Raw genomic sequence first — 22806 nt, forward strand, 5'->3', positions numbered from 1 at the left:
TTTGACTTCAGCTCAAGTGTTCACCTTGACGCAGGCAGAGGCCGAAGCTAGTCCCTCGGTAGTGACAGGTCAGATTTCTAGCGCTGGCTCTCCTTTTTCTGTATTGATTGATTCTGGTGCTACACATTCCTTTGTTTCTAGTAAAGTGATTGATAGACTGTGTAGACCTAGTGAGTATTGGATTGCGGGGTTTTGGACTTTATTTCCTACTGGGGAACTGGTAGTTTCTAGGAGATGGATTAGGGCAGTGCCAGTGATGGTTGATAGTAGGGAGCTTTTTGTTGACTTGATTGAGCTAGATATGGAGGATTTCGACATAATCTTAGGGATGGATTGGTGGGTCAGATATGGGGCTACTATTGACTGCAGGAAGAAGATGGTGACTTTTGAGCCTGAGGGCGAGGATCCTTTTGTCTTTGTGAGTGCAGTATGTGGACCCCACGTACCCATGATATCTGCATTGAGAACCAGAGACTTGTTACAGGGTGGGTGTATAGGTTTTCTGGATAGTATTGTGGAAACTACCAAGATGTTGCCAGTAGGGCTAAGTGAGACCAGGGTGGTATGTGAGATTTTAGATGTATTTCCTGAGGAGCTACCGGGGTTGTCGCCACGCAGGGAGATTCAGTTTGTTATTGAGTTAGCACAGGGGATAGAGCTAGTATCAAGAGCACCATATAGGATGGCAACAACAGAGTTGAAGGAACTAAAGATACAGCTGCAAGAACTTCTGGATTTGGGATTCATCCGACGTAGTTACTCTCCATGGGGTGCTCCAGTTTTGTTTGTTAAGAAGAAGGACAGGACTTTGAGGATGTGTATAGATTACAGGGAATTGAACAAGTTGATTATCAAGAATAAGTACCCTCTACCAAGGATTGATGACTTGTTCGATCAGCTGCAGGGAAAGACGGCGTTTTGAAAGATTGATCTTCGGTCTGGTTATCACCAGCTGAGGATCAAGGATGAGGACATAACGAAGACGGCCTTCCGAACACAGTATGGGCATTACGAATTCTTGGTCATGCATTTTGGTTTGACCAACACCCCAGCAGCTTTCATGGATCTAATGAACAGGGTGTTCAAGGATTTCTTGGATCAGTTCGTCATTGTCTTTAGACATCTTGGTGTACTCTAGTTCAGAGGCAGAGTACGAGTGGCATCTTCGACAGGTTTTACAGAGATTAAGGGAACACCAGTTATATGCTAAGTTTAAGAAATGTGAGTTTTGGTTGCCAGAGGTGACTTTTCTTGGGCATATAGTTGGTGCAAAAAGGATTAAGGTGGATCCGTCCAAGGTGGAAGCATTGATAGATTGGCCGAGGCCAAGGAACGCCTCAAAGGTGTAGCATTTTCTTGGGTTGGCAGGCTATTACAGGCGGTTTGTGGAAGAATTTTCAAAGATTTCTTCACCAATGACAGAGTTGACAAGAAAGAACCAGAAGTTCGTTTGGTTAGAGAAGTGTGAGGTCAGTTTCCAAGAGTTGAAGCGACGACTTATTACTCCACCTGTACTGAGTCTTCCTTCGGAAGGAGGAAAGTTTGTAGTATACTGTGATGCATCGAGGATGGGTTTGGGCTGTATGCTGATGTAGGATGAGAAGGTTATAGCTTATGCATCGCAATAGCTGAAGGAGTATGAACAGCAGTATCCCACCCATGATCTGGAGTTGGCAGCGGTGGTATTCGCACTGAAGGTTTGGCGGTACTATCTGTATGGGGAGAAGTGAGAGATATACACTGACCATAAGAGTTTGAAATATTTCTTCACCCAGAAGGATCTGAACATGAAGCAAAGGCGTTGGTTAAGGATTATGATTGTGACATTCTTTATAACCCAGGGAAAGCCAACATTGTGGCAGATGCATTGAGCTGGAGGGGCTCGGGGCAGCTATTCAGTTTTGTTCAGATCTCGAGAGAATTAGCTGATGAAATGGTCAAGGCAAAGATAGAGCTGGTGGTGGGCCGGTTGGCCAATATTACCTTTCAGTTGACCCTGCTAGAGCAGATCAAGGAGGGGCAGTTGGAAGATGCGCAGATTCAGGAAGTTAGGCAGAATGTCTTAGTAGGGATAGCTAAGGATTATTCTATTTCTGAGGCTGGTATGCTTCGATACCATGGGCGGATTTGTGTTCTAGCGAATGAGGGGATCAGACGAGAGATACTAGATGAGTCTCACACTACGCTATACTCACTTCATCCGGGTACCACAAAAATGTATCAGGACCTACGGACATTATATTGGTGGTCTGGGATGAAGAAGGATGTGGTGGAATATGTGGCCAAATGTTTGACATGTCAGCAGGTGAAGGCTGAGCATCAACAGCCAGTAGGGTTGCTTCAGCCTTTGGGTATCCCTGAGTTTAAGTGGGAAGATATTACGATGGATTTTATGGAGGTTTACCCAAGACAGTGGGACTTTATGACTCGGTGTGGGTAATAGTGGACAGATACACCAAGTCAGCTCATTTTCTACCAGTGAAGTCAACTTACTCAGTGGAGCAGTATGCAGAGTTGTATGTGAGAGAGATAGTTCGACTCCGTGGGGTTCCCAAGTCCATTGTATCTGATCGAGACCCTATCTTTACCTCCAAGTTCTGGGGAGCTCTATAGAAAGCTATGGGGACTCAACTAAAATTTAGCACAGCTTTTCATCCTCAGACTGATGGACAGTTTGAGAGGACAATTCAGGTATTGGAGGATATGCTTAGGGCGTGTGTGATTGATTTTGAGGGGTCTTGGAGTAAGTATCTTCCGTAGATTGAGTTCTCGTATAAAAACAGTTATCAGTCCACGATTGGAATGGCTCCTTATGATTTGTTATATGGAAGGAAGTGTAAGTCGCCCATTCATTGGGATGAGATGGGTGAGAGAAAGTATTTGGGGCCAGATATGGTTCAGAAGACAAGTAAAGCTATTGAGAAGATTCGAGCCAGGATGCTTGCTTCACAGAGTAGGCAGAAAAGCTACGCTGATCCTAGGCATAGAGATGTGGAGTTTCAGATTGGGGACCACGTGTTTCTGCGAGTTTCACCACTGCGAAGGGTGAAGAGGTTTCGAGTAAAGGGAAAGTTAATCCCTCGGTTTGTTGGACCTTTTGAGATTTTAGAAAGGATTGGACAAGTGGCTTACAGGTTGGCCTTGCCACCGTCGTTGTCGGGAGTTCATGATGTTTTCCATGTCTCTATGTTGCGGAAGTATGTCTCAGATCGAACACATGTATTGAAGTATGAGGATTTAGAGTTACAAACAGATTTGTCCTATGAGGAGTGACCGGTTCAGGTTTTGGACTGGAAGGATAAAGTTCTACGGAACAAGACGATTCTGTTAGTTAAAGTGTTGTGGAGAAATAGCAAGGTCGAGGAAGAAACTTGGGAGCAAGAGACGGTGACGCGAGATCAGTATCCCGAGCTATTCAGGTAAATTTCAAGGACGGAATTTTCAATAGGAGGGGATAGTTGTAACGACCCAAAATCACTAATATGGCTTAAGGGCCTTGGTTAGTGTGTCGAGAGGGCATAATTGGTTTATGTGTGAATTTATTAAATTAACGGGTGATTATATGATAAACATGTTTGTATGGCTATATGAATGTAAATGTGATTGTATGTTATATTTGTGAGAACCACATCATTATGTGGGTAAATCTACAGCGTGCGACTCGAGGTGATCCTAGGGAGCTAGTTAGTGAGAAGTCACAACGGGGCTTAATATTTGACTTGGGGCAAGTCAAGGGGTATTTCGGGTATTAGATGATTATTTGGGTTATCAGGTTATGGAAATAAATATATGGAGATATATTTGAGGTTAGGAAGCCTAGGAGGGAATATTAGGGAATTTTACCTTTTTTCCCTCAGGGACATTTCCGGTACCCCGAGCCTCGAGATTAACTTAATTAACTAAGGTTAGGCTAAGTAAACAGAAAACGGTAGAACAAAAGAAACAAACAGACCCATTTTGCTCCTCTCTTCCTTCTCTTCTCTTTCTTAAGAAAACTACTGAAACCTAAGGGAATTCAGTTGGCGATTCAGTTGTTTGGGCTGGAATCTTGAAGGTTTAGTCCAGTGTTCAGCTAAGGAAACTCAACCAGGATTAAGGTAAGGGCTGAATTACACTCTTGATCATTAGAATTCTGAGTTTTGGCTGAGTATTAAAAGTGCTTATGGTTTTGATGTTTAAGGACTGAATTTAAGCTGAGAAGCTTGGGTTTTAGCTCAAAAATTGTTAAGGAAGTGGTTCATCAAAGAAGGTAAGCTTCAATTCGTATTTTAGAGCTTAAATTATGAGTTTCATGATTGGTTTTAGAGTTCTTGAGCTACTGGGTTTCAGAAATCAAAACGGGATTTTAATGAATTTTTAAGCTAGGTTTTTGTTGGATTGAGTTGCTAGAATCATGTTAGGAGTCTTGTGAGAAATGGGTTTTTGAATTAGGGTGCTTTGGGGTGGTTTTAAGCAAGGTTAGGATGCTAGAAATGGGGGTCTTTCTGGGCACGAAGGGTTGGGCCTTGTCTCTGTTCTAGAGTGCCACGGCCCTGCGAAACAAGGAAGAGCCAAGGAGGCTCTACAGTGGGGAAGCGCTGCGGTGCCACAGGGCAGGGCCGCTCCGCGTGTCTGTGATCAGAGAGGCCTATCCTCTGTTTCAAGGGCGGGTCGCGGCATGGGTTCCAAGGGCCATGACCCTTAAGGGTATTTTTGATCTTTTGGAGATTTTAAGCACGGAAACCTAACCTAGGGTGCTCGGGATTGACTCCACCACCGTGTTTGGTGGAATTCGATGTCTCGGAAGCTAGAATTCCATCCGGAAATATTAACGCGATCATTAATGGTACTCCCTATCTTGGTTGTGACTAGGTATTAAGCTAGGGCTCGGGAAGCGGATCGTGCTCGAGAAGCGTCGCTCTTAATCAGTAAACTTGGGAATTAAAGGTGAGAAAACTGCACTCGGTTGTGGATTTATAATGGGACTAAGAGTTCCCTATTTTGTATGCTTTGTAAAGGATTGTATTATGCCATGTGAACAGTAAACCAACGGCCTAAGAGTGCCGAAGTTTACAATAGCACATAGGGCACGGCTCGGCCACTGGTAGCTGAGGACAACTTATTATTCACTGAGCTCGCTTTAAGCGGGTCAGAGTCAGTATGGTAAACAGAGGGTGCGACCTAAGGTGTCGACCCTGATTATTATGTGACTTGTTTGTTATTATTGATTGGTGGATTTTTATGCAGTATAGCTGGGTGATAATTAGTTGACTCTTTGGTTGAATCTTCACACTTTGTGATTATTATGGTATGTTAAGTATATGGACATGCTTAAAGGGTTATCCAAATGTTATTATTGCTTGTTATGTAATATGATATGTTTTCTTGCTGGGCCTTGGCTCACGGGTGCTTCGTGGTGCAGGTAAAGGCAAGGGAAAGCTTGATCAACCCTGATTTGGAGAGCTCTGAGAGCAGAATGTACATGATCAGCTGCTCAGCCGCTATGGTTGAGGGGAGACAGGGACAGGAAAACCATAAACTTATGTTTTGCCTATAGAAAGGCTGGTGGTTGTCTGTACACTGGAAATTTTGTAAACAGGCTTTTAAACACTATTTCTTTTGGGATCCCATGTGTAAATGTTTAATTACATGGAAAGTATCTTTTGAGACCAAAACCATTTAACCCTAGCACATTAATGACTTTAGAATTCACGTTTTTAACAGGTTGGCTTGATTAGCAAGTCCTGCACCTTTACAAATACACAGTGTAGCGGTCTTGGCTATCCAGGGCGTTACACCCATGGTCCCCACTATACCTTGGATAAAATCCTCTAGATAGTCTCAATTAATAGATTTAATTATCAATTAGAATTATCAAAGTTGACCAGGTCAATTTTTGATAGTTTCACGGAGTTATACAATTTAGAGAAGAAAATAGAAATTATGACGAATTTATTAATTAAGATAATTCAGTATCTAAATTAATAAATAATTTTAAATCAATGTTCAAATTATAAATAATTAATTTGATAAAAGATTTGAATAATTATTTAATTATTTAAATCAATAGAAAATAATAGAGACCTTGATTTTAAGTCCAACGGGCTTATAATCAAATGGGAAATTTCACGGGCCTAAAGCCCATGATAATTTCAACCTAGGGTTGTTAATTGACTATTCTTTTATTATTTTTTTAATTAAATAAATGACCTAGTTGAGTCTATAAAAGGAGTGCTTAGTGAGAGTTGATAACATAAGTTGAATCACAAGTTTCTGAGAAGATCAGAAGATCTATTAGGTTTTAGATTCTCTTTACTGCATAGTCCTTTTCTAAGCCTCAATTTTTCTCTTCTATTTCTCTTCTCTCTGTATCTATCTCATGTGTTGAGAATTTCCCACCCTAGTCTAGGTGATTCTAAGGATACTTTGGAAGGATGTGAAGAAAATTAAAGAACGGTTCAGTTTCTTGGTTATACTCTACAACAGAAAGGATACAAGGGTTACAGAAACTGAAGGAATGACTTTTCATTCCGCTGCGTATAATGTAAGTATTCTTATCATTATTTCTCTTTGAATTAAATTTTAGAAACATGTTCTAGGTTGTCTCGTATTAACTTGGTTATTATTAGATCTACATGAAAATAAATAAAGATCTTGTATAAGTTTCCCAACATTAACTTCATGCCATACCTCCTTGGTACGCCAAAACATTCTTCCATGTCAGATACATGGTTACTGGCCATCTTTGATTTAATGAGCATATCATTGGCATACACCTCCATGTTTCTCCCGATTGTTTTAGTGAACATTTTCTTGACTAATCGTTGGTACATAGCACCCGAATTATTCAGCGCAAATGACATAACTTTGTAGCAGTATATGTTATGCTCAGTCATGAAGATGGTATGCTCTTGGTCTGCAGGGTACATCGTGATCTGGTTATATCCAGGTTCCGCATCCATGAAAGACATAAGCTCGTGACTGGCGGTAGCGCCTACCAACTGATCAATTCTAGGTAATGGGAAACACTCCTTAGGACATGCCTTGTTGAGATCAGAGAAATCAATGCAAGTTCTCCCCTTTCAGTTTGGTTTCGGGACCAGAATAGGGTTTGCAACCCAGATCGACTATTTTGATTCTCTGATAAATCCACATGAAGTAGGAAAGCTACATCTTCTTCTAATTCTTCCGACCGTACACTCTCCAAAATCCTTCATTTTTGGGACTTTGCAGGCACATTATTGTCCAAGTTCAAAGTATGCATTATTATACTCGGACTGATTCCCACCATATCTTTATGCGACCAGGAGAAGATGTCCAGGTTGTTCCTCAAGAATTTGACCAACTCCTTCTTCCTTTCAGCTCCAAGATTTTTCCTAACTTTTACAACTCTTGAAGGTGTTTCTGGGTCGATACTGATTTCCTCGAGCTCCTCCACAGCTTTGAGCTCAGATCTATGTTCACCTATTGGTGAATCATTTTCTTCCTGTTGGTCGACCTCGTTATCCCCTTCTCGAGGTTCTTCCATCCCACGAGTAACTTCCATTACCCGGGACTCCTCACCTTCTTCGTCTATGACCATTGCCTGCTGCCCGGGTTGTGATTTTCCCTTCATGGCTATGTTGTAGCATTCTCGGGTGGCGAGCTGGTCTCTACGTACTATGCATATCCCTGAGGTTGAGGGGAACTTCATTGCCAAGTGTTGGATCAAGGTAATGGCTTCAAAAACTTTCAGGGCGGGCCGTCCCAAAATTGCGTTATACGTAGCCGAACAATCAATTACAATGAACTCAAGTATTTTAGTAACAGTCTGATTGTCCCTGTGAACGTCGTCCCCTCACCTGAAAATTCGTACAGTGCATTGAGGTCGCCTTTAGATTGGTCACAGATAATCCCATCTTTTCTAGGGTGGACCTGAAAAGCACATTTACTGAACTTCCATTATCTACCAACAACCTTCGTACCCTTCGATTAGCGAGTTGCACAGTTACCACTAGCCGGTCATTATGTGGGAACTGGACGTGGCTAGCATCATCCTCCGTGAAAATGATTGGTTGTTTTTGCAACCGCTATTGTTTTGAAAACCTTTGCTCCAGGATAAATTCCATACCGTTATGAGTTTTCAGCTCCTGTATATACCTCTTTTGGGCTCCATTGCTCGTGCCCGCCAAATCAGGTCCTCCGGCAATAGTAGTTATATCTTCTCCTACTATTGGAGGAGGGTCGAATTTATTATGATTCATCTAATCCATTTGAGTCCTTGATTGACCTGTCAGAGTTTCAGGAGCTGGATGAGAATTATGCCCAGTAGATTGATTGGGAGTAGCTCAGTTTCAGGCGTACTGGGCTAACGGTCCAGCCCGAATGAGAGTTTCAATCTCATCCTTCAGTTATCGGAAATCATCGGTATTATGACCGATGTCATTGTGGTATTGTCAAAACTTTGAGGGATCTCTCTTCGCCCTCTGATGCCTTAATGGCTCTAGTTTCTTCCACGGAAGGCGACTAGAGTTTGCCAGGAAAATATGTTCCCGTGTATCCATTAGGTCAGTGTAGGTGGCATAAATGGGCTTGAATTTTTCCCCGAACTTGTTTTTCTTTGTGCTTTTCTAGTCGCCCTCACCATTCCCTTTCCTTTTATTTTTTCCCGCTTGGTTATTCTGGGTAACATGTTGAGCTGCAGCTGCACCGCCTATCACTGCTGCAATGGGCCAAATAGGGGCTTGGCTGGTTCCTACAATAGTAGATCGCGCCTCCTCCAAGTTTATCCACTCCTAAGCTTGGGCTAAGAACTCATCTACTAACTCAAATAATACACTAATCCCCTTTACAATCCTCTCTTTCAACATTTTTTCATTTCATACTTCAATTTTTTTAGCACAAATGAGTTATAATCCCTATATCATTTGTCGCATGGTAATATATTTTTTTCTTATGTTTTTTTTTTCTTTTTTACAAGAGAACTTTTCAAGAAAATACATATGGATCAAAACTCAATAAATATTTTTTACAAACACCCAAACTTTTCCAAAATAACCTTTCCATAATATAGCCAAAATTCCCACTTTACATCATATATCCAATCAACTCAACTCAACCTATGTTTATGGTGCAAAATAGGATGAAGGTAAAATTTTCATGTTCATGGCTCAAAGTCAAAAGCCTAAGATGTTTTCAAATAGCAAAGAATAAAATAGGAAATAGGCTCAAAAGAGGACAACAAAGGATAATGCATATAAAGGGTTAGCTTTTTGGCTCAAACGTTCCATAGAAATGCCTTAATCATATGTACACAACAAATATTTAGAATTTTGCCTCAACACATAAATCAAGGAAGTTATAGTTATCCCAATATCAACCAAACAATCCAAGTCTCTTCTTACCCATAGAACCACATTATGCATAGAACAAGTAAAATGACGTGCAATCAAAACATATAAGATGACAATATCAAAGTAAACATGATAAATCAAGCACACAATCCACACATTTTCTATACATATTGAGTACTATCAAAGTACCAGCATCATCATCATCGGTACCCATAGGTCTGAAAGAATATCTTGGTTAATACAGTCATCCAATAATCTGAAATAAACCTAACTACCAACAAAAACAAAAACAAAAACAAAAAAACATAAAGAAAAATTCATAAAAATATGCTCTCTCCCAAAACATAAACTAAACATTGTCCCCATTGTAACACAAATGAAAAATAAATAAAGTATAGAGGACTTCCCTGATTGGATGTGGCAGAAAAAACACTGACAAGTATTGTGATAAATTGGCTTTATGTCCATGCACTTCAACCTTAAACAAATGAAACTAATAATATATAAAAATAAATAAAAACTAGATAAGAAACATGACTTGCCTCCCAAGAAACGCTTTGTTTAATGTCATTAGTTCGACATTGTTTTTCTCCTTTTACTTGGTTTTCCAAGAAAAGTTGCTTTTACATGATCTTCATCGTCCTCATGATAATGCTTGAGTTTATGTCGATGAACTCGAAAGATAGACCCCTTCTCTCCTTTTAAGTTGATGAGACCACAAGGAAAAAGTTTTTTAATGGTAAATGGCTCCATCCACCTTGATTTGAGCTTTCTTGGGAAAGACTTAAAACATGAGTGGACAAGCAAGACTTGTTGTCCTAGTACAAATTCTTTTTGTGGCATCTTCTTATCACACTTTTTTAGTCTTCTCCTTGTATGCATTGGAATGAGTCATAATAGTTGGTAAATGCTCTTTTGAGGAAATTTTCTCTCTACCATGTTGTAAAGGATCTACACACATCTCATCTTTTTGATCTCCACTCACTAAAGGGTAAACTAATTCAATCCTTTTGCAAGTAGTCATAGTTACTGGCCAATTCGCACCATTGTAAATATAAAATTGAACCTTCTCTTCATTAAATTGCAAGGTTAAATGACCTATTTCTACAACAATAAGTGTTCCACCAATGGCTAAGAAAGGGCGACCAAGAATCAATGGAATCTCATTGTCCTCCTCCATATCCAATACCACAAAGTCAGCAGGAAATACAAACTTATTGACTTTAACTAAGATATCTTCTATAACTCCACGTGGATATGCAAAAGAACTATCAATAAGTTGTAAAATAATGGTGGTAGGTTTTACCTCCCCAAGACCCAACTTCTTAAAAACTAATGACGACATCAAATTAATACTAGCATCATGGCCACGCAAAGCCTTGTCAAATGACGATCCCCAATCTTACAAGGAATAGTAAAGCTACCTGGATCCTTTAGATTTTATGAGAACTTTTAATGAAGTATGGCACTACATTCCTCTCTAAGCTTCACAGTCTCATAATCCTCATACTTTGTTTTCTTTGACATAACCTCCTTCATAAACTTAACATAATTGGGCATTTGCTGAAGAGTGTCAACAAATGGAATGTTGATGTTAATCTTCTTGAATATCTCTAAAAACTTGGCAAATTTCTCATTGAGTTTCTTCATTATGAATCTTTGAGGATATGGTATTGGAGGTTGGTAAATAGGAAGGTTATGTTTCTTCATTGTTGGTTTCTCATTACTACTTTTCTTTGCTAATGTCTCCTCCTTTTCAATTTCTCGTACTATTAGCTCACTTTTTATCTTATTATCCACCCTTGTACGAGTCTTTATCTCCTTAATCACACTCCCTTCAATCTCCTTACCACTTCTCAAATAAATGGTTTTACATTGCTCCTTGGGGTTCACTTATGTGTCACTAGGAAAACTCCCTTTCTGCTGTGAACCAACAGTAGTTGCATTGTACCACTTGGACCTCTATGGACTTCATTGTAGCCCTCATGTTAGACATATGAGTATAAATATTATCCAACCTCTCTTCATTCTTATTGAATCTCTTGCTGGTCTCCATCATAAAAGTACCCAATATGTCCTCTAAAGATTGCTTCTTCTCTGCTTGTGGTTGAGCATTAAAACTAGGAGATGGTTGCAATACATTTCGTTATTGGCATAAGATAAGTTCTCATGGTTTCTCAACCCCAGATGATAATAGTTTGGCATATTGTTACCCCGGCAGTTGTAACTTCCATTAGACACATATTGTGCTTGCTCATGAGTTAAACTAACTCCAAACTATTAGGATGCAGTAGCAGCAACGCTCTTAATGATAGATGGGCTATTTTTGGTTGATAAGGCAGTAATCTGAGCTGCTATAGATGTCATAGGATCTAATTGTAATAATTCTTCTACCTTTGGAGGCATTGAACACTCATTAGGCCATTGACAACTTTTAATAGCCATCTATTCCATCAAAATAAGTGCTTCGTCAGCTGTTGTTCCCAATAATGCACCTCCAGTAGCAACATCTATTATAGTTCTAGTTGGACCATTCAACCCATTGTAGAATATTTGCACTTGCATCCAGTTTTCATAACCATGTTGGGGGCAGTGACGTAGAAAATCCTTGAACCACTCTCAAGTTGTCACTATAAATTTTCTTGTCATTTCATCCCATGTAGTAATGGAGAGTGGTGGTAGAGATTGTAACAAACTCCTTGCTCTATCCTTTAGAGAACATGGAAAAAGACGCAGTCTAGTGGCATCATCAAAAAAACCATTCATCTTCAGTATAGCACAAACCTCCAAGAAAATTGCTTGGTGAATATTAGGATCTTCAGTAGCCGTACCCCCAAAGTGATTTTGTTGCACCATATTTACCAATGCTAGCTTCAACTCAAATTTATTAGCGGCAATGGACGGATTAGCAATTCCCGTGAGGTTCTCATTAACAATGGACATACAATAATCACGAACTGCCCGTTGTTGTTGTTTTTGTTGTGGGTTTGGTGGTGGATTTTCTTTGACTTTAGCTGTAATATCCGCTTTCTTAAAAGAAAGGTTATTTTGGGAAATTGGGCTGACCAGGGGTATATTGGTCATTTTGTGAACTATGTGATTTCATATGTGAATGTTTATATAAATTATATATGTTAAGATCTGTCAGTTGTGAGTACAGGCATTTATGTGATTTATATATTTTATGCATTTTATTGATTTTCAACAATAGTGGATTCTTTCAAGCGATAATAGCGAAATGTCACAAAGGGAAATACTCAACTTGGGTCGGGTAGGAATTATTATTTTAGGTAATTAGTAAGAGTGGTATGATTACCAAATTAACCTTAATGATGACTAAGTGGGTAAATAGATGGGAGGGGTATTTTAGTCATTTGGTGAATGGATAGAAAAGAAGACCATTAGCTTTCTCCTTTCATTTTCAGTATATGTTCTTCTTATCCTCATATACTCTCTCGAAAGCTCTTGATTTTCTCTAAGATACCAAGGGAAATTCGAGATTCTTAAAGGGTTAGATTGCTGCCAATCACTTCACCATCATCTAGGATTCAAATCTCATAAAAAGGTAAGGAAATTTATACTTTTGTTCTTCATGTGTTCTTGATGAGAATTTGGGAGGTTTTTCTTGACTTTCGTATATTGATGATCCTAGGTTGTTTAGATGAGTGTATTGATGATAGAAACATGTTTAGAAATGTATTTGAGGCTTAGATTTAAACTGAAAACTATTGAATCGGTTGGATTTCAAAATTGGAGAAAATGGATTTTAGAACCCTAGAATTTCAATTCTTGATTTGAGACTTGGATTTGATATTTAGATGCTACCTAGATGATGTATGTAATTCTATATAAACTTTTTTGGTGCAAAGTTTTGAGTCCCTTAGTGCTTTGGGATGTTTGGGGTCGAAATTGTTGAGAAATTGTAGAAATTTCTTGGTTGTTTCGCACTGGCGTCACGGCTCAAGTAGATGAGCATCATGACTCAATTGCATCTCATTTGGGCTATGAAATCCTCTCTGACTTCGGTAGCGCCGTGACCCTTTTTGGAGGGCGTCGCGGCTCAAATACATTTTATGGTTACAATTTTTCAGATTTCATATTTTGACCATAACTTTTGACCCTGATGTCGGATTTGGACGTTCTTTATATGGTTGGAAAACTTGTGAAAAGATCTACAATCCTAGAACCTAAGCCAAGTTTAGATGCCATTATTTTGGAGTCGGAATTATTTACTAAGCTTGGTATTAATCGATTTTGATCGAATTTGTTTAGGTTTGGTTAGAGACGCTTGAACAGAATCACACTTGGGTCATTTTATGAACTAAATTTCTAGAATTCAGGTAAGTAGAGTGGAAACCTACATGCAGAGAGTATGTTTGGTATTCGTTCTTTCTTATTGAATTATTCTTACTATGATAGTATGATTAACGATATACTTTGGTTTTGGTTATGATACATGTTTGGATATATGCATGTATGGACTGTTAAGAGCATGAGTGTTATTATGAGTGGGTCGTTGCAAGAACGGTATTGTTGAATTATAATGACATGCATAGGTTGTATTTTATTACATTGAAATATGCATTATGATTATGTTGATATGTATTATGATTGTGATGGACTTTCATGTGTTTATGAATTGGTTATGTTTTGGGCTTGAGAGATGCGTCTTGTATAACTTTTCTTGCTAGGCCTTGGCTCGCAGGTACTTTGTATGCAGGTAAAGATAAAGGCAAGCAATGAGTTGGAGAGCTGTGGTGGTTTGAGTACATGTTAGGGACAATGTGACTATGGGTCAAACCACTGGATGTCTTATGTTATGTTTTATCAAGTATTTTGTTATAAAATAACTATGAGATTGGATAGCTGTGGTGGTTTGAGTACATGTTAGGGAGAATGTGACTATAGGTCAAACCACTGGATGTCTTATGTTATGTTTTTATCAAGTATTTTGTTGTAAAATAACTATGAGATTCCGAAGTCTCTATTTTTTTTAGTAACACTGTTTGAATGATATTTTACTTTATTTTAATTTAAATAAAGTAAACTTATGGTCTTTTCGATTAAAGTATTTTATGTCACGTAAGTAACCCTCGGTATGTTGGGGCGTTACATTAGCTCCACCAACATTAGCACCAGCATTGTTGTCTCCTTGATTTCTATTCTCTATTGCAAATAACATTCATCTTGCCCTTATCTTTCTGAGTATATCTTCAATTTCAGGATCAAAAGGTTCAATTTTAGTAGAGCTTCTAACTCTTCGCATAAACTATGCATAATTGAAGAGCAACAATGAACTTAGGAACAAATAAAATTTAAATCTAATGTAGAACATAGAATTGTAGAAATAATATTAGAAAAAATTAAAAAATGTCAATCCTCGACAACGACTCCAACCCTTGAGCAGAACAACCAAAGCAACTTGGAGCACTTTAAAAGGATTGTCTTCAACTGTTTTAAAATGTTTTGGGAGCATAATCAGAATGTTGATTTTGACTATCTTCCCGAACATGTAAAGCAGGCCCAGATAATGAAATACGATGCTCGTCTTGCTAAGGACAATGACCCTCATTCCGCTCCTAATGAAAAGATTTATCTGGTTACTAGTCTTCATACTAAGGATGAAGTTGATACTGCTGCAGACCAGCATTCTCCAGGTGCTTGATTTCCATGTTTTTCCTTCTTTCTTTGTAATATATTTATGCAATATCCGAACAACATGTTCGTGATTTTGAAACAATAGGCTACTTAATGCAGTGTTCCTTTTAAATTTTTAGTATGACCAAGCAATTCTACTCACGGTGTAAAGACAATCTTTTTAGTTGTATTACAATAGATGATTATGCACTGCAATGCCTGTTTGCATGACCGATCTTAGCACAACACTTTATACTTTCCAAAAAATTTGAAAAATATTCTAAGTGTTTTTACATGATTTCACTCATTTTGCTCATGTGTTTACATATTGTCATATGCTTTGCTTGTGCCTTATATCTCGTGTGCCCCCCAAGTGATTGAGGGGCTTACGGTGCTTGGTCACCCATAGACCTGACCTATTCGAACATATGCTGCTCGGTATAAATTGTAATAAATATTTTAATATAGCAGAACAACACACTAAGGATCAAATACTTGTATAAAAAAAATACTATAATTGGCAAGAATAACTAATCGCGCACATTTCCATTTATTATCTTGTAAAAAATGTCATGTTTGTACGAGTGACAATAATCGGTTTTACACTTATAAGCGACCATCCATAAAAATGACAATCTTTTATTCGAAACATGTAAATAAAATTCTCTTAAATACAAGCCACCCCTTTAAAAAGCGGTGTTCATTGGTAGTATTTGCGTAGGTGCTCCCCGTTCCAGTACCTAGGAATCAAATTTCCATTTAATCGGGCAAGCATGTATGTTCCTGGTTGGAGATTCCCTATGACTTGATAAGGGCCTTTCCAATGTGATTGAGTGCTCTAGCAGTCTGGTTGCGGGTGTTCAGAAAAACTCATCGTAGTTCTAAGTTGCCAACAACAAACTTTCTTTTGCGCACTCTAGAGTTGAAGTATATAGTAACTTTTTGTTTGTGAGTCGCTACTCATAGTTGGGCTTGTTCTCTTCTTTCCTCGATCAAGTCTAATGATTCTGCCAATATTTTGTGATTTATACTCTGGTCATATGTTATCCTTCGATGTGATGGTAGATCTAGTTCAACAAGAAACATTGCTTCATATCCATATGCTAAGGAAAATGGAGTATGGCCAATTGTTGTTCGGTGGGTTGTTCTATACGACCAGAGTACTTTGGGTAGTTCTTTTGGCCATGCACATTTAGCTTGCTTGAGCCTTTTCTTAAGAATGTTCTTCAGGGTCTTGTCAACATCTTCAACTTGTCCATTTGCCTGTGAATGTGCAACTAAAGAGAAGCTTTTGGTAATTCCATGTCACTTGGAAAAGTCAGTAAATAGGTCACCTTCGAACTGTGTTCAGTTCTCTGGAGCTATCTTCTTTGGCAGTCCATAGCGACAAATAATGTTTCTGACCACAAAGTTGAGAACTTTCTTTGACGTGATTGTTGCAAGAGGTTATTCTTTCGTCCATTTAGTGAATTAGTCGACAGCTAAAACTGCATACTTGACTGCACCATTTCCTATTGGTAAGGCTCTAATCAAATATATTCCTCATACTACAAATAGCCAAGGGTTTTGCATCTACTTTAACTCGTTTGGAGCTGCTTGAGGAATCATGGAGAATCTCTGACACTTGTCACATTTTCTTACATAATCCATCGCGTTCTCATTCATTGTTGGCTAGAAGTACCCTTGCCTTAATATTTTCTTAGATAGACTCTACCCCTCAACATGGTCACCACAAAACCCTTCATGTACTTCTTGCAAAAGTTCCTTGGCTTTTTCTTTGGTGACACAACATAGTAATGGTAATGAATACCCTCATCAGTATAAGATTTCATTACTAATATATATATCGATCAAACTATCATAACAACTTTCTTGCTTCATTTCGATCAATAGCTAGTATTCCTTGCTTGAGTTAGCGTGTTATGGGAGACATCCATCTATCGACATCATTTATAGCCATTGTAGAGTCTTGCTCACTTATACTAGGGGCTACTAGATGTTCAACTAGAATTATGTTTAGCATATCAACATCCTTTATAGTTGCCATTTTTCCCAAAGCAACTGCGTTGAAATTTTGGTCGCAAGGTACATGTTGTATAATATACTTATTGAATTGTGCCAACAAGGCTTTGGCTATGTTCAAGTAGGCAACCATCTTTAATCCTCGCACTTGATAGTCTCCTAGAGTTTGATTCACCACCAGTTGTGAATCATTGTAGATTTCAAGCGACTGTGCATGGACATCTTTAGCTAGCCTTAGCCTGGGGAGCAATGCTTCATATTCAGCTTCGTTGTTGAAGGTGAAAAACCTGAATCTAAGTGTGCAATGGAAGCGATGTCCTTCTGGAGTGATCAGAATCATTCTTGCTCCAAAGTTGTGTTCATTAGAAGAACCATTAACAAACAACTTCCAAATATGGAACCTTTCTTCTTATTCTTCCACTGTAGGGATCTGCTCAATGGTTGGAAATCATGTGTGTTCACCTACAAAATTTGCAAGTGCTTGTCCTTTTATTGATGCTCATGGCTGATAGGTGATCTCGAATTGACCTAACTCCATAGCCCATTTTAGTAGTCGACAAGGTGCTTCATGATTTTTCATTGCTTGTCTTAGGAGCTGGTCAGTTAATACTATGATTGGATGGACTTGAAAGGGCCATCGTAGCTTTCTTGATGCGAGCAAAGATAGTATGCCAAAATTTTAATTTTTGGATATGTTTATTATGTTCCTACCAGCCTTTTGCTGATGTAATACACTGGATGTTGAACTTTATCTACTTCTCTGATCAACACAGCACTGGCAGCATATTCAATGACTACTAGATAGACAAACATAGTCTCTCCGTCGATTGGCTTGGACAGAATGGGAGGTTGCGCCATGTGCTTTTTGATTGCTTAGAAAGCCTGCTCTCATTCTTCTAGCCATTCAAATTTCTTGATGCCTCTTAACTAGTTAAGAAATGTGATGCATTTGTCCGTTGATTTAGATATAATCCTGCTGAGAGTAGCGATTCTTCAAGTTAGACTTGGAACATCCTTGGTTCTAGTTGCTAACTTCATTTCGATCAAAGCTTGGGATTTTTCAGGATTTGACACTATTCCTCACGCGTTGACTATGAATCCAAGAAATTTACCAAAACCAACTCCAAATGAACATTTGAGAGGATTTAAGTTCATCTGATATTTCTTCAAGACGTTAAAGCACTCCTCGAGATTCGTGACATGCCCCCTAGCTTTCTTTGACTTTACTAGCATATCGTCATTGTATACCTCCATGTTGTCGTCGATTTGGTCTTTAAACATATGGTTTACCAAGCACTGGTAAGTCGTACTAGTATTTTTTAAGCCAAATGGAATCACCTTATAGCAACATAGTCTAGTGTTTGTTCGAAAGTTGGTGTGTTCCTCGTCTGGGGATACATTCTAATCTGGTTATACCCTGAATAGGCATTCATGAAGATAGTGTTTCTTGTTTGGAAGTGACATCGACCTGCTAGTCGTTCTGGCCGGTGGAAAGCAATCCTTCGAGCATACTTTATTTAATTCTGGAAAATTCACACATCTCCTCCTTTTACCATTTCGTTTTGGGACAAGTACAAGATTAGAGACCCATGCTGGATAAAACAATACCTGAATGAATCCATTCTCCTTTAATCTTTCAACTTCTTCTTTTAAGGATCTTGACCTGTCCTTATTGAGCAACCTTCTTTTCTGTTGTACTGATGGGAACTTTTTATCAATGTTAAAAACATGACTCATCACGGTTGGGCTAATTCTGACCATGTCCTTATGAGACAAAGTAAAGACGTCCTGGTTTTTTCTTAGAAACATCACAATTTCTTCTCGTACATTCTTTTCTAAATTTTTATCGACCTTGACCATCCTGGTCGGATTTTATTCCTCTCACTGGATCTCCTTGAGATCCTCTACAGGTCCTACCTCTTCAATAAAATCCCCAAAGTGAGGATCTATCTTCTCTTCCTCGCTTTGGAAAATACCTTATTTTGTGACTGGTCATCTGTTTGGGCATTTAGTTCATTAGTATTGCAGAATACTTATGACTTTCATTTATCTGCACAAGGGTTGCTCGAAAAAACCATGTTGGTACTCTCACCACCTTTCTTCACTTTTGTAATGGAGGAGTTATACCACTTCTGAGTTTCCCTTTGGTTCCCAAACAGATATCCTACTCCTGAATCCGTCTGGAATTTCATGGCGAGATGCCATATTGACGTGACCGCTTGGAGATCTACCAATATGGGTATCCCAATCATTGTGTTATAGGCTGAAGGATAATGAATACAATGAATGTCACCAAAATTGTCCTGATTGTATGTGTTGTTTCTGTAGTGACTGGGAGTCTGATCAACCTTGCTGGTGTAACCCTTCTCCTGTGAAATCATAAATTTTCTGGTTCATTGTTCCAATTCTCGTACTGACAACTTCATTCTTTCCAAGGATGACTTATACAAAATGTTAACTCAGCTCCCAGTATAGATCAGCACTCGTTTCACCATCATGTTGGTTATTTGAACATCTATGACCAGTGTATCGGAATGTGGGTACCTGACATGTTGTGAGCCCTGCTCGAAGAAGGTTATTAAGTCTCCTTCTACCCGAGTTTTCTTGGGAGTTCGATCCTCGACTATTAGCATTTCATTTTCTTGCTCGTGATGCAGCGTTCTGCCATATCTTTCCTATGCTTTTCCACTCTCACCAGCCAAGTGTGGTCCCCCACAGATCATGAGCAAGGTGCCCACTACTAGGGTAGGCTATAATGGTGGTAAACATTTACTCCCTCATGTCTGTTCATTACCTCCTATAGCTGCTTCTTGGGGGTCAACCCCTGCTCGGACGTATTGCCTTAGGTGTCCTTGTTGAATTAGAAACTTAATTTCATCCTCCAGTTGATTGCACTCATTCATATCATGGCCATAGTCATTGTGAAATTAAGAAAATTTGGTTGTATCTCTCCTTGATATATCTTTTCGGATAGGACAATAGTATGACTAGCTTGATACATGTCTGCTCAGCTTTCGACCAATGTTGTGCAATTGGTGAATCTTGGCTTGTACTTGATCAGTTTTGAGTGTTTGTTATCGGCGCAGCAGAGTCATTACTCGCTCATTTCCCTCCATTTTTTCTATTATTTCTTCCACCATTATTATGTTTGCTCGAATTACTACCAGCCTTAGTCTGATCCTCCTTCTTTTCTACTGCTACTTCTTTTGCCTTTCCCTCGTTGGCTATGGCATATTCCAACTTAATGTATTTGTCTACCCCATCCAAGAATTCTTGGGTAGTTCGGAAACCATTCTTCCATAGGCTACTCCATAGAAAAGATTAGGGCTGCACATCTGGACTCGAAAATGCGCAAGAACCGCCCGACCCGCACCCGAAAACCCAAGAAAAGTACGAAACCCATTTTTTCGGGTCACCAACTGCACTCCTCCTCTCCTCCCTCGCTATGTCCCTCTATCTAGATTCTAGACCTTCTTGATAGCGGCACGACGTTGGCTTCTCCTTCTCATCGACGTCGTAGGTGGCAGCACAGTAGGCATTCAGTTGAGCAGTGGGCATTCGGTTGAGCAATGGGCATTCGGCTGGGCAGTGGGTAACTTTTTTTCTAACTTTTCTTTCTAATTTAATTTTTTTTGTATATGCATATACATATATATATATTTGATACTATATGATATACTATAACGAATGAGATTCTATATTATATAGGATTATATTTTTGCATTTTGTGAAATTTTTATTTTTAGTTTAGAATTTTGTGAGTCTTGATTTTTGGTAATTAATATAAACTTTTGATTTTGTTATTTTAAAAATTAAAGTGTGGGAGATTGTGATTTCTGATTGAGCAAGCAGTGAGAATTTGAGCTAAAATTTAAATTGTTGTTAGAATTATTTAGTTTAATGGATATTGGATATTTGGAATTTGGAATTTTTTATTTTGTTGCTTGATTGTATATGTGTGTTGTTGAGTGTTGTGTTGTTGGTGATTGTGTGTTGTTAATCATTAGTGGACTAGTGGATTACTGGATTTTAGGTTTGCTTTGTTGTTAGATACTATTAGTTTAGTGGATATTGGATATTTGGATTGGTTCGCTTTACTAGATTAGTGGATTCTAGGCTTGTTGTGGGTGGTTGCTGCCTGCCTGCTATGTTGTTAATTATTATATACTGTATATGTTTTTGTGCTCTATAGGTTATGGATATGGATCAAGTGGATGAAATTCCCCCACTAGTACCACCACCTCCACCTACCGATAAAAAAGAAACTCCTACAGACCAGGTGCAGGGTAAACCTAAAAGAAGGGGTAGTAAAAAAAGATAAAAACCTCATTTCGCTCCAAAAAAACAAAATGGTCAAATATTTGGGAGCATTTCAAAAAATTGCCCCCAGTTGATCCTAATGATAAAGAAAAGATAACCAAGTGCATTTTTAGTTATTGTGGCAATGATTTCTTTTGTGATAGTAGAAAGTATGAGACTAGTCATCTATGGAATCACTTTAGGAATGTTTGTGAGGTTAGTCTGTATAAGGTTGATGAGAAAAAAGCAAAAGATTTTAAGTTTTGAGTCGGTGAAAGGAGGGAAGGAGGGGAAAAGAACTTTAGTTCTAGTGGCTTACAACAAAGAGGCATGTAGGCTTGCCCTATCAAAGTACATTCTCTTGGATGAGTTACCTTTTAGACATGTCGAAGTGGGGGTTTCCGAAAATTTGTTAGAACCATACACCCTAGGTTTGATATCCCTTCCAGGGGTAACGTTGCTAGGGATGTGTTGAAATTGTATGATAAAGAGAAAACGAAGTTGAAAAATATTTTGAAGCAAGAGAGGGTATCCATCACCACTGATACATGGGCTTCTATTCAGAATTTAAACTATATGGTCATCACGGCGCATTGGGTTTACTCTAATTTCCACTATCAACAAAGAATCATAATTTTTTTTCCAAGTGGTAGATCACAATGGGGAGACTATTGGCAAAAAGATTGAGCATTGTTTGAATGATTTGACATTTCAAAATTATTTTCCATTACGATGGAAAATGCCTCTTCAAACGATGTCGCTATTCGGTTTTTGAAGAGATAGTTTAGAGAAAAAGAAAATGGTCTCATTTTAGATGGGAAGTTTCACATATGAGGTGTTGTGCCCATATTGTAAACTTTATTTTCATTGAAGGATTAAAAGAGAAGCATGACTCAATTGCTAGCATTAGACATGTTGTGAGATATGTTAGGTCTTCTCCCACTAGGCTCAAAAAGATTAAAGAAGTTGTCTTAGAAGAAGGAATTTAATGCAAATAACTTCTATGTTTAGATGTCCAGATGAGGTGGAACTCTACATATCTCATGCTTAACTATGCATTAAAATTCCAAAAGGCATTTGAAAGTTTGGATTCAGATGCAAATTTCATGAAGTATTTTGATGAGGTTGACATAGATGGGAAGAAAAAGAAGGGTCCGCCAACTGAAACAGACTAGGAGAATGTAATGGTCCTTGAAAACTTTTTGGAGACTTTCTACAAGGTGAAATTAAGGTTTAGTGGATCAACCTATGTTATGACGGACAAGTACTTTATTGAAATATGTAATATGTAGCGCACTTTGTATAGAATGGCAGTTGAGGAGGATGACCCGTTGTTGGGGAGTATGGCACAGAACATGAAGATGAAGTATGAAAAATATTGGGGAAAGATTGAGGAGTGCAACGAGGCCCTTATAATTGCCTTGGTTCTTGACCCACGATACAAGCCCAAGTTTCTCAACCATTGCTTCAAAGCTTTTTATGGTCTACTAATGTGGGCTCAGAAGGTTAATGAGGTGGAACAAACATTATGATCACT

General features: G+C 38.7%; 2 protein-coding genes across 2 annotated transcripts; both read right to left on the bottom strand.

Moving 5' to 3' along the window:
• Window positions 1-10161: 10161 nt before the first annotated feature.
• LOC133825005 (uncharacterized) lies at window positions 10162-10656 on the bottom strand. The gene has a single exon (XM_062258009.1). The coding sequence runs from the start codon at window positions 10654-10656 to the stop codon at window positions 10162-10164; it is 495 nt and encodes a 164-aa protein (XP_062113993.1).
• A 1274-nt stretch (window positions 10657-11930) lies between these two features.
• On the bottom strand, window positions 11931-12395 carry LOC133825006 (uncharacterized). Its single transcript, XM_062258010.1, has one exon. The coding sequence runs from the start codon at window positions 12393-12395 to the stop codon at window positions 11931-11933; it is 465 nt and encodes a 154-aa protein (XP_062113994.1).
• Between the last annotated feature and the right edge of the window lie 10411 nt (window positions 12396-22806).

This window comes from Humulus lupulus, chromosome 3 (assembly GCF_963169125.1).
Source record: "Humulus lupulus chromosome 3, drHumLupu1.1, whole genome shotgun sequence".
Taxonomy (NCBI): Eukaryota; Viridiplantae; Streptophyta; class Magnoliopsida; order Rosales; family Cannabaceae; genus Humulus; species Humulus lupulus.